Here is a 13,146-nt window from a genome sequence, read left to right on the forward strand (position 1 = left end):
ACTATAGGAAAAATAGCTTGGAAATCTGTGGCATGGAACCGGTGTATTCCCCAAGGACTGGAACAGCCCTTCACACAATTTTACCCTAACCGCCCCCCCTCCCCAAATCCTAACCAAAGCTTCATAGGATTCCTCCAAAAGCATTATTTAAATATATATCTGAAATTGCTTCCTTAATTACTCACTCAAGCTCATGCATGTTTAAAAGTTTAGTAGATGAGCCACCTCTCATGGGCTATACTTAGCCAAGTTTATGTAGGCAATGACTGTCCTATACTGCCTCTAATCTCACCCCACTGCATTTCCCGCAGAACAAATTATACATTCACAGAGGATCTGTCAATCAAGATTCTCAGAGTTTGTGTTTCTGCAAGACAATAAAAGTAGAAAAGAGCCCCAATTTTAAAAAGCATACCAGAAGAGTCAGGGAAGCTAAGCATTCCTTTAGGGAAGAATAAACTTGAGGCTTTTGCACTTCCTTTATGCATCCCAGTTAATCTGAGCACTTATCAAAGATCTCTTTTTAGTAACATGATACAACTCGTTTCTTTTCATTAAAGTGAAGAAATGCATAAACCAGCAATGTTCAAGTTTAAATCAAAATGTCTTTTTACAATAACTTAAATAAGGGGAATAAGTGAAAATGAAGAGTATCAAGAAAGAAGCACACATGAAGAACCACCTCCAAATCGGGGGATATAGCATCCAAGGGGAAGAGAGACGTGGGAAGGTCTGCAACTGCAAAAGTCTATTCTCTCCAAGAAATTGAAATGACCCCTTTTTCCACCAAATGAGGCAGAGAAAAATACTTTATAAAACTGTCACAATTATGCACAAAGCAGCTGAATTAAGGTCAGACAGATAATAATGACTTTTTTTGTTTTATATAACTGACTTCCTGTTTGTTTTTAATGCTCTGCTTTTAGGTAACTGGTTTTGCTAGTGAAAACAAAACTATAGAATTATGCTCACCCTCTGCTAAAAACAACATTTGCAGCTTCCCTTAAGTGCTCCACTTGGATCTTAAATTGAAGAGGGATTATCATCTCCTGCTCAAGCAGAAAAATTGACAAGGGCAAAGGAATGATGTCCACAAAGCCAGGTAAGATAAAATACGAAATTACAGTGAGAATTTACTGTACATCAAATATTCTGCAGCAGCTTTGCACGTGCATGCTCACAACTTCTTTCCAAGAGCTATCTTACAGTTATGGCAGGTTAGAGGCATGCACACAGGCACTCAAAGCAAAGCAGCTGGCAAACTAGTTTCCATCTGAACTGGTCCTGTTCCTTTATATCTCTTTGTTCATGAGTTCTTAACATTTATCCTCAAGCTGTCAAGGTGCATGTCACTGCTTGTGCCTCCTGTGCTATCGGGGGCATCTGCTACTCACTGTTTTTCCTCGCATCACCAAGAAAACTTGAAATTACCTTTCCACATTTTCCTCAATAGCTTCACCATTTTTCTCCTCAGCAGTCCTTCCCAACTGGTTCTAGTAGTATCTATATAGAAATCAAGCTAACAAATCCAGCAGAACTAATTAAACTGGGCTCAGCTTGTGCTATATCACACTTTACCTTTGCATTTTGATATGCCTTAGAAGTAGACATATCCCCTTTAACAAAAAAAAAAAAAAAAAAAAAAAGCCCTTTCCTTGGAAACCTTGTTTGAAAAAGTCAAAGCACTCTCTACTACTCTTCAATTAAAGGAGGGAGAGAAATCTCTAATAGTGTTTCCTAATACTTTTTGCTATAAAAGTGTGCTTCAAACTTCCTCCCACCTCAACTAGATAACAAGCTTTTCCTTCAATCAAATATAATTAACTGTACAGCACTTCATTAAACCACTTCCTTCAAAAACCACCACCCCTATGAAATGAGAAGAAACCAACATTCTGCGATCCAGACTGTGTCCTTTCAAGTCGAGACCCTTAACTGCAGGAAGAATATTGCTGGTGATTGCACTGAGCTCTTGACTTGCCTTTCCATGTGCCCACCACAGCACATTCTTTAGCTGCAAGGTCACTTTTAAGAAGGTGATTAGCCTTCCTTGTTTGGTACAGGATGAATGATGCTCTCCTGCCTGTCTAGACTGAAACTTGATGGAATGCAGTTACCTCTGCACCTTGGATTCCCACACCTCACGGAAGTGAAGCAAGCCCCAGTGTTATCAATTAAGTACTGAAACTAACTGCTTTATGTAATTGCCACAAAGGAATTTACTATCAGATTCCATCGCACACGTCATTCTCATTTGTTATTATATATTTCAGCTAAAAGTAATAACTGTTTGTATGTGGCATTCCTGGATTATTTTAAGCTATTTAGTTGCAATTATATGTTGAAAGCACATGTCAGTAACATAAAGGTAAATTCATTACATGCTTATTCTAACCATCCTAAAAAGAATAATAAAACCAAGGGCAAAGGAGGATGGGCAAATCTAGGAAAAAAATCAAGACACAAATACCTTGTCCTGTAATAACACTGGTAAACATCCAGTCAGGATGTCTAGCTTTATCTGGAGAACCAAGGATATTGCAACAGGCTTACTTCTCAGTGATAGTCTCTCTAAAACATCCGATCTCCAAAATCTGTGTCAAGTTCAGAGAACTAACTGTACATTTGTATAAATTAATAAAAGTATTCAGAACACTGGAATACTAAAAAGGCTGGTGGGATTACACCAGCATCTTGTATAATAAGCATTTGAGAATAGAATATAACCGTACTGAACTTCATTGTCCCAGAGTGATTCTGGTTTTAAGCTTACAGCATGAACACAAAAATATGTGAAAAAAGCAACATTGAGAAGCTCATAACTGGCATCACTTCAGCACAGAAAGGGAAAAGTGACTTATTTAAGTTCCCATTTAAATATAGAACATTCACATAAATTTGCATTCTCCCCTCAGTAATCAGATACAGAAAACAAGTTAGCTGATACAGTAAGAAGTTTAGTATTTAGAATTATCTTGATTAACTTCAGTTGGAATCCTGGCTAAAGGCTGTTGACGTCTTTTGTTTGGTTTTTATTTTGCATTATATGCCTGATCATGTGGGAAGATTGCAAGTGATATATAACAGCGTCATTAAATGTATGTCGAATCCTGGTGTCTGAAAACTATGGATTTAACTACATTTTAAGATTTGAAGCTGGCAGAAAAGATACCATACGCACAACAAATACATGAAACCTGCCACCCAAGTGGAGCCGTATCTCTTCTTGTTAGTAGTAAAGCAACATTAAAACACAGGTACTATTTGTAAAACTCCATAGCCATTCGATCACTTAAATTTAAGCATTACCTAAGACACTCCACTGATTTTCACAAATATTTAACAACAAGTTTATGGAAGATTAATCCTAACCAAATGCAAGGAGGTAAAGTCATAAAAGGGATTGATATTCTATGCAAATTCTTATTTCAGTTAGTACAACTGTGGATTATTCAGGTTCTTTATATAAAAAAAAAAATGCTCAGTAAAGTTTTGCATTATTTGCCACATAAAAATGTTTTTTAAAAGTTAAAATCTTAGTTTTCATCGGTTTCTTTACACTCCCAGCAGTTCAAACAAAAACCTGTTGCTGCTATTTTGATGGGTACTAGCTACGCACAGTGCAGTTCAGACACAATTCTGGTGGACATATTCTGGATTTACTGGCAATTCCAGATGCTCTCTCAGGACATACAGAAGGAGTAAGAGTGTAACACACATTCCCCTGTGTGCTACATATAAGTTCACCATTCTTCCCAATTGGTCACCCAATTTTTAATGAGAATCTTAATTAATTGTGGACCTTTTTGACTTTTCTGCCTATCTTCTTCCCTCGTTATTGGGTCACCAACTCTGTTCACAGTTTTGTTTACACCATGTTAAAAGCCCATTCCTTATTCATCTTCATGCCTTATTATGGTCTCAGTTCAGCTCTTTTGTTACCAACTCTCCTCCCACCCTTCCAGAACCAGTCAAGAAAATCAAGTTGTTGTCCATGACATCACTTTGACATTATCTGCCTCCTTTTGCAGACCTTCACTTGCTTCAAGATGAAGGACTTTGTTTTGATGATTGTTTCAAAGTACATGACATCTGAACAGTTGCTTTCACATTTAACTCTTCCATTCCTCACCAGGACCCAATTCAACATCACTTTTACTGCGTTCCCACTTAAATGCCTCTAGATTTCCTCAGTGAAGTGACTTCTGCTCAGAATATGCTTCCCAGTCTCATTTATTATGGCTCTAGGTATTATTCAAGTGTCTTAGGACCTCACTGCTTCTTTATTTTTTTCCCCCCTGCACACGGGAAAGGGAGAAGAAAACATTCTTGCATTCTCAAAGTGAAACCATGGAGTTGTTTGAGTTATATTATTATTGTATCACTAGTCTTCCTTATTCTACACACCTTCTCCCCATTTTTTAGGTTCATTTACTACATTGTGTTGTATTTGGACATGCATATTCCTGTGCCCAAAGGCCACATCTTCAATTTTAAGTAGCATTACATAGTCTGCACACAGATTAGTAAAATAATAATTAGGGGTTTATTTGCTTTGCACACAAACATTCTATTCCACTACTTCTTAAAATAAGGGAAGCTAAATTTGCTGACAGCTTCATTAATGGTACTACTTCTCTGACAGGAAAAAATGAAAGCAAAGAAAGTCTCTCTATTTGCCATTTCAAATATTTCTAAGCTTGTACTGAAAAATTCAGGAAAAATATTTACTGGATTTTAAATTCTTAGCTAAAACAATGTTAAACAACTGTGGCCAAATAATTGTGTTCTGCTGCAACAGCATTAACTACTACAGACTAAATTTAAATAAAATTTAATTAGGCCAGATTCATGTTAGTATAACTAAAAGAGAAATTATTTAACAGGTCCTGGTAGAATCTGGATGTAATTAATAAGCATAAAGTTTACCAGTCACACAAAATAAGCTGTTTATAAGGACTTTTTGGAAATTAAGAGCACCAAACAGCTAATTTGCTAATATTAAAATATTAGGTTTTAGCAGTGAAGCAGATTGGCATGCTCAAATTTTGGTAACGTACTGAGTACATAAGGATATATACACATACAGACACACACACACACACAGAGATAGGTATTACAAGCCATCTTCACTGTATCTGTGCAATACACCCTAGAATCAGGGATTTGCGTATGTTCTATATAAAAAAAGTTTACAGAGAGATCCAAATACTGCTGCAGTGGGCTTGAGAAATTATTTACCCTAATTTAAGTGGAAATAAACTGTTTCCACATCTTTTTCTCACTCATTTAGATTCATGGAGTCATTCATCCCAGCCTGCAAAGAAGAGTAAGAATAGCACAGAACGCTGGAACAAGTTCTTCCACTTCTCAGGCGAGTCCTGCTCAAATACCAGCAGCAAGCCCTGCGAGACAGGAGCGTGCGCCCTGACCCAGCGCTTGTCTCCTGCTACAGCTGGCACAGCCCGGGCCCGTGTGGCTATTTCAATCATGGCAGCTGCTTCAGCTACAGCACCCTGGCCTGGGCCATTACAGCTAGAAATAAAGGAAAAGAACTTGAAACATGCAAACATAAGAAACCGACACCGTGGTGGCATCCAGACGAACTTCATTACAGGGTTCCTTTTATCCTTCTCTGATTGCAAGTGAAATTATTTTAATACAGAAAGATTGTTCTTGGGCTAAGTGCCTGCTTTGCGTATATATGGCGGTGCCATGGTGTAACTAAAAAGATAGGTGTTACAATTTTCCTACTACAATCTTAGTTTGTCTCAGCTTACTATATTGGCTCTACTTATCATTCATATCTCAGACAGCTAAATATAATGACAATTCACATTTAAGAACCAGTAATCATTAAAAAACCCCTAATCTTCAGCCAAGAAGGTCCCTTGTCTGCAAATAAATATAGAAAAATAATTTCTAGGGTCTAGCTTTTAAACAAATAAAAGGACTGGCAAAGTTCACAGCATCTAGCACATATCTACAGTGTATAGTACATCCGCACCAAGATTTTTGCAACTTAGAAGATATAGGGGCACAAAGCCCCCCAACTAAATCAGCTTTATTGACTTCTCTCTGAAGGATAGCATTAGAAGGAAGGATTATTTTTCAAGTAGGTTCAGCAACAAGCTAACTACAACAGAACCACTCCATCACTAACAAAAGCAAACATTTTTAGCAATGGATAACTAAACATACCCCTGTAAGATCATTTATTTAATACAATCATTACTACAGAAAATAGCTCGACCAGTACCACGACCCATTCTTTTTCCTGATAGACGTTTGTCAAGTCTAACGAATTTCAGAATAGCAAAGTATTGTGGATTAGCTTAAATTCTTAGAAAACCTAATTAAGGTTCTCTAATATGGATGGTCTGGGAGTTTTGTTCCAAGTATCTGTACCCATGCTGCTTTGGTTGCAGAAATAAAACATTTTATTTTTAACAGAAACCAAGCCAAACTGAGTAAGTCCGATAAGGCAAAAGCAAGAGCAGTAGAGCATGTTTAGTCAGTCATTCCTGTCACTGAACTACGTTAAAGCTTCTCACACCAGGTGAACCTGACCTTTCTGACTTATGCAGAGGGAAATGTACCTCACACCAAGAATTATGAGCTTGGGAGATGACACTGCCAATGCCTGATACTTTGATATTAATTAAGTGCTGCATTGTCTAATGTATAAATTAAGGAGCCCAATTAACATACATGACCTATGATTATACTTTCAGTCATGTCACTCCAAAAAAAAAAAAAAAAAAAAAGCCTCTTACCCATATTTTCTTATACCCATCCTGCTTACAAGTCAAAATAGAAAACATATATATAGTAGAACAAGGAGCATAAATGTAGTACCAGCTTTTGGCTAAACATAACAGTAAGAGCTGCTGTGCACCGCTGCTAGCGTTACCTAGCCCACTTGGCGGTAACAGTCAGTACAGCAGCTCGGAGGTTCACTATACCACTAGCTGTGTCATTGTCTGCCATTTACTCCAACCCAGAAGGTGACAGTACATGCCTTTCCATTACTCCTGCTTAACACAAATAATAAAACTATTTTTCATGTACTTCACAGGCTCAAGCAAGTATAATACGTAACAAAAACATTTAAAGGGACCACAGGAAAAGTGTAAGTTACAGTACCATTGAAAAAAGACCATAAGGAAGTTTAATGTGGGGGATAGCTGAACTAAAGCTAAGTGTATACACAGGGTAGTTTTGTCCAGTTTGGTAGTTAAGTCCAGTTTTGAAAGTGTAAAAAACAATGCATACCATAAACTGCAAGTTACTCATATACACTGTGAGGTCGTAAATGGATGACAGCCATTCAGTAAAGCGATTTGGGCATTGTTTTAGAAGTTTAGTTAGAAAATTGCCTACTACGTTGTCTCAGAAACACAAGTTGTTCCACAAGCTGCAGACTAATTGCCCATAAACACGCCCTTTCTCCCACACTTCTTGCCCAACTCCCACCCCTCCCACAAAAGGGATCCCCAGTTCTCCCCCAGATCTCCTAAGGCATGCCGAGTGAACAGAGGACAAAATATACTGTGCTTAGTCCAGAACGGTGTATGCACCAACACACTTGCCAGCATCCCTGCACTGACTGGGCAGCCAGTTTTAAGGAAAGAGAATTAAGCTGGGCTGAGTTCTGCTCCCCTTTCACCTTGGGAATCCTCAACCGTGGAATTGTCTCTTCTATTCAGTTCCTACTTTCCATGAAGACAGTAGCAAATTAATCTTCTAAGACTTCTAGCATCTTTCACATATGGTTGAAATTGGCCAGATTCAGAAGTTAGTGGTGGAGATGGTAGAGTTCACAGATGGCAATGACAGTCTTCTGTGTCCATAGTGCCTGTTTTTCCCTCCCTCCCTCTCTCACAGAAATAAGAAACAAAAGATAAAATACAAAGTACTGAGAATGCAGAAGGTAGACACCTTTAGAGTGCAAAACAAAAAACATGATTGGATGCAAACCTAAGAAAGCAATTGACAAAACTGACACACCCCAATGACTTGGAATAAAATGCCATCACCACCCAAAAACCTTGTGGTTTCCAAACTTACGAGACTGAAGGAAAGGGAGGAGGGTAAAGGCATTATCTAAATGACTAGGTGTCTCATTTATTCTCACAAGAGAGAACAAAAATCTTCAAAACAGCTACCTACAACTATGCTTTCTTTCTCTCCCCCAGCGCAAAAACTTCATTCTACCACACAACTGCAGGCACTCATTCTCCAAACAAGTCCGACAAATGTAAGATGTCATCTCTGTCTGGCTGTCTAATACACCTTGGTTCTCATCCCACTGCAAACAGATTGAATCCTTCATGCTTTCAAATCTCTCCTGTCCCGCTAGCCTTTCTTCCTCCTGGTCACACACCCACACTGACCTCTCCTATGAGATTCCACTCCTGCTGCTCAGCCCAGCTCTGCAATTAACAGACCCCTCAAGTCAGGAGGGCACCATCAGGAAGAGCGTAAGTTTTCAACAACAGTTTTTTAAAATTGCAACAATTGCAATTTAAAACATTGAAAGTCAACGCAAGCTTCCCATCGCAACTTACTGTAGCCAAGTTTGAGACACGAGGCTTCAACATATGAACTTACCAAGACTGATGTTCCCCAACAATTGTCTGCGTGCGTACTACACGCTATATGTTCAGATGGATTGCCACATATTAATTAACGCATGTCTTAAACAATCTTGCATTAGAATAGAAGGGGAAAAAACCCTGCTACCGTTGCATTATGAAAAACATAATTAAGCACTGTAACAGGACAGACTACCTAGACAGGCTGTGAAATCCCTCTTCACTGGAGATTTTAGAGATGTTAGACAAACATTGTTATCTGTACTTACGCAACCAGACCACAGAGGACACAGAAGAGAAGTCAAATCCAGCCTTACACTTCTGTGAACTTACATTTCAGAGAAAGAAGAAAAAAAAAAAAAACCCAAACTCCAAACAAAACCAACAACCACCAAACCAAACACCAAACAAAAACCCCACAGAAAAATCAGTCTGAATACTGAAATGTTGGTGTTTTGGAGAACAGTTGTTCTATTTCACTTATTTTTAAATTCAAATTCAAGCAGTGAGCAGTTCCACAAAGTCTACAAGCTTAATAAAATTAATACTTAAAATTGCTTGTAAGCTGTGCACAGATTCCTGTCCTACCCAACATAAAGCATCACCAAGCCTGCTTTACTCAGGGCATAAACATCTTGTTCCAAATGAAACTTTACACACCGCTTACAGCCCTGGCTGGGAAAGTTAGATTTTGCTCAGAAAATGACAGCACATGTTCATGGCACAGCCAGACTGAGACCAAACATGTACAGCTCCAGTGACAGTAAGCCATGCACTCTATTGTTAGGAATAAAACATTTCTGAAGAACCTAACAGACCAACTTTCTCTTCCCTCTGGTAAGAGAGGCAGAGGAAGGTGGTATCTGCCAAGGAAACAATGCCACTAACCATGCAGACTACTGAAAAATACTTAATGGAATATAAAAAGGCAGAGGGGACAATACAAAAGTCAACAAATTATTTTTTAGAGAAGTTTGTAATACATGCTAGAGAGGCGTCATCAAAACAACCACTTTATACGAAGTTCACCATATGAATAATTATAAGAAATACAGTTCCCTCTTTGTCCAGGGTGAAGTGAGGTTTGCCCTCCTTCATCAGAGGACAGGCAGACAATTTAGCCAACCTTGTACACCTGGTTCCTTTGAGGGTAAAACCATTCATACTGAAGCAAGGTATCTGTGTAACATCTCAGGGCTTGAAATCTGGGCTCCTTGGCCATCAGATGAATTCAGTTTCCATTTCCTCACAGGCCATGCCTACACTGCACAGTACAGTACAGAAGTACTAAAGTTTGCTTGGAAACTGGAAGCAGCTTAGCTGAAATATCACACAGGTTCATACAGGCTGGTTTACCTAATGGAAAAAAGGCTCTTCTCAGCAGGGTGAATGGTTCTGTGCAGAATCCTGTGCTTTCACAGCTATGCTGTTTCTTTACACAACTAGACAGTTAATGAAGCCCTAGTCTGGAGTACAGGCTGCACTTGTACATGTGGTTATCCATCAAGCATACCAGTCGTGCCCCTCAAGCAAACAGTCTGTTTCCATCTGCTAGGCTAATATTTCTGAGACAGCTCCCAAGTCAAACAAAAAAATAAATTTAATTTTTAGATTACATCTGAATAAGCCATACACAATGGGTATAGCTCTAGTAAAGAAGTAGAAATGGGGGTGCAGATAGGTTTAAAAAAACCTGTTTAATATGCAAGATGCATAGTCAGCTACTAATTCAAAACACCGAATTAGAAGAACTGAGTTGAACAGCCAAAAGAAGCATTTCCTCATGTCACACAATTCATATTTCAAACAAATTATGTTGAGACACTAAAGTAACTTTAACTGGCAAGACAGAATTGGATAAAGATGATTCAGTTAATTCATTTTAATTAATAATTAAAATTATCATTAAAAAAAAAATACTTCAATCTCTATCCAATTCCATTCACACTGAAAATTTTGCAGCCCTGTTGAACCACATAGATACAGACTTATGGAAAGATTCCCAAAGATAAAAGGATATTGTGTTTGCTTTAATTTTCGCTTTATACTTTCCGCAAATAATTTACACATTAGGCAATGGAATGCTGTCTACCCTGGATATGTATAAAGAAGGAAAAGTGGTTTAGTATTGCATATCACAGAATGCAAGCAAGTGAAACGAGGAAAGATTATATCTTTAATATCAGGTCCATATGAACACCCAAACAAAATTCTTTAGCAATATTGACGAACAGCTCAAAGGTTCACCAACCACCTCTTCAAGTACAACCCTCACGATTAATGCATCTGAATCCTCTAAAATATAAGGGCATATAAATATGTCTCATAGTTCTAAACAAAAGATATAGAAGGAGATATTTCAAGTCATTTGAGAAATAAAGAACAAAGTGGCACAAACCATTTTCTTCCAATATAACTTTTTAAACACCTCAAATTTTTAGCTAAGACTAGTACTGGTAAAATGTCCTTACTGTAGCGCTTCTCTTTACAAGGACTAATATATGATTTAAATACAGAGTTACCAGATACCTGTTAAGATCTGGATCTTCTGGAGGAAGGCAGTAATATTTTCCCCCTAATAAGCAGCAAATAATTCTGAATCTAGAGCTAGTTTTTTATTATATCTTCAGTTACAAAGGCAAAGGAAGAACCACCTTCTTTCTTCATTCATATTCCAGATTATGAGTGAAACTATCATCTACAGCCCTGCTGTGAGATTTTTTTTTGTGGTCTTCTTTATGCATCTTTACATCTTTCCTTTCTTGCCCATACTAAGCCCAGGTCATTGTGGAGCTCTCCCCAAGGAGGTCCAGATATTCTCCTCCAGACAGAAACCTGTTATGAAAATACTTTCCCTCTGATGTCATGATTTTGCATTTATAAACACTCAATTCTATACGCTGCTGAGATATAGTATCCATTCACTAATCAGAAGTAAGAATTAATAGGGGTTTTCAGGGCTACAAAGGCAGCATTTTCACTCTGATGGGAGCGTACAGTTCATACTTTGGGGGAGGGGAAGAGAAGAAAGAGTGTTGGCTCTTTCATGAACATAAAAGGGCAGAATTGCACGTTAGTGTAGCTTCCCCACGTATAGACTTTTTTTCTGATATTCAGTGTAAACTTAAAATCAACCATTAGATACTTTAACTAAAACTCAAATCAGCTGTGTAATTACTTTTACAGAGGATTACAACCAAGGTTTTTTAAAATGTGGATTAGTAAAATTTCGCAATTAAGAAATAAATCCTGATGGGAAAATACGTTCACATTCACAAAACAACCAAACAAGCTGGCATCATTAATACCTTTCAACAAGGCAAAACCAGAACTGAAATACTGGGAATGCTGTTGCCAGGTCAGGATTGAGGTGAATTGGCAAAACCGTGTAAATGGGCTCATACCGCACCTGCCCAGCCCTTGGCCTGGTTCAGATCCATACTCACTCCTTCAGTAACCCTTCTCTCTCATCAGGGCAGAGAAATTACCAACTCACTGAAGTTTTCACAAAGGGGGAAAAAAAGCCTACGCTTTTTAAAAAACTGTATTTCAAAGAAAAGTTGAGATGCTGGGCATTCTTGATTTATACATGCTTTAATACCAAGACTTCTGACCTTCAGCAGTCCCTGCTTCCACAAAAAAAAAAGGAAGAAAAAAATAAGAAAAACGCTCCTCAGAAACTACCACAGAGAGACGCTGCAGACATCAATCTAAAATAATGGCAGTCAAAGGTCAGGACGATATAGGCAACATCAATCTTTTCATTCAAATATCTTCCTGAAAGAGACCTCTTAAAAAGCAGAAGCGAGAAAATCAGGGACTATCCAGTCAGAGCAATGAAGAAGAAACTGCCTAAGCATGTATAATTTACAGGATTTTCCTAATAATGACACCAAGTATCTTCAACTTTGCCAAATAATTCAATTTTAAGACCTCACTGAAATGTGATATGGAAACTACCATCAGCTTGTTGGGTCATCTCAGCAAGATACAGCAATTTTCTTACAAGGATCCATTTATGAATTATACACATCAGATTACAAAATAACACTAAAAAACCCAAGCGCTGCAAATTGGACCCTGATTCGTAAAAAGACTCCAAAGTCCTAGGAGTCTTCCCAAACTGCTGGAAAATGCATACAGCAAGAAGAATGGCTATTAGTGCCTAACAAAGCTGGGTAACACTCAGAAGGCTCCAACATGCTAATCTGTCACCATGACAGAAAACCAAAGGATGCCAGACCAATACACATCTCTGTTCCAATATCATGGCCAAACATCCTACATATCTGACACTGAGCTTCTGAGAAAAATTAAAAATAGGTCTAGAGTGTCCAAAAATATGAATAAGGATGCTCTTAGCATATATGCTTCCAACTTCTTGTTAAAAAGAGTACTCAAGATCTTTCAGCATACCTCAAGAGTGTTTTGTGTTACTGTTCTATAATCACAGCTGACAACAGAAAGAGCTAAATTTTTGCTTCAGATCTCTCCTCCAAGAAAAAAAATATACATTACAGTAAGTCTGTTATAAAACTGCAGCACATGT

At 38.0% G+C, this 13,146-nt stretch overlaps 1 protein-coding gene across 1 annotated transcript in view; it reads right to left on the reverse strand.

Moving 5' to 3' along the window:
- Positions 1-6,990, reverse strand: part of BMPR2 (bone morphogenetic protein receptor type 2) — a 97,913-nt gene extending 90,923 nt beyond the window's left edge. Inside the window, exons 1-2 of the mRNA XM_075710499.1 lie at positions 6,914-6,990; positions 5,394-5,535 (exon numbers count right to left, since the gene is read on the reverse strand). Coding sequence (XP_075566614.1) covers positions 5,394-5,535; positions 6,914-6,990 — 219 coding nt within the window. The remainder of the gene's footprint in view (positions 1-5,393; positions 5,536-6,913) is intronic.
- Between the last annotated feature and the right edge of the window lie 6,156 nt (positions 6,991-13,146).

Source organism: Pelecanus crispus, chromosome 5 (assembly GCF_030463565.1).
Source record: "Pelecanus crispus isolate bPelCri1 chromosome 5, bPelCri1.pri, whole genome shotgun sequence".
NCBI lineage: Eukaryota > Metazoa > Chordata > Aves > Pelecaniformes > Pelecanidae > Pelecanus > Pelecanus crispus.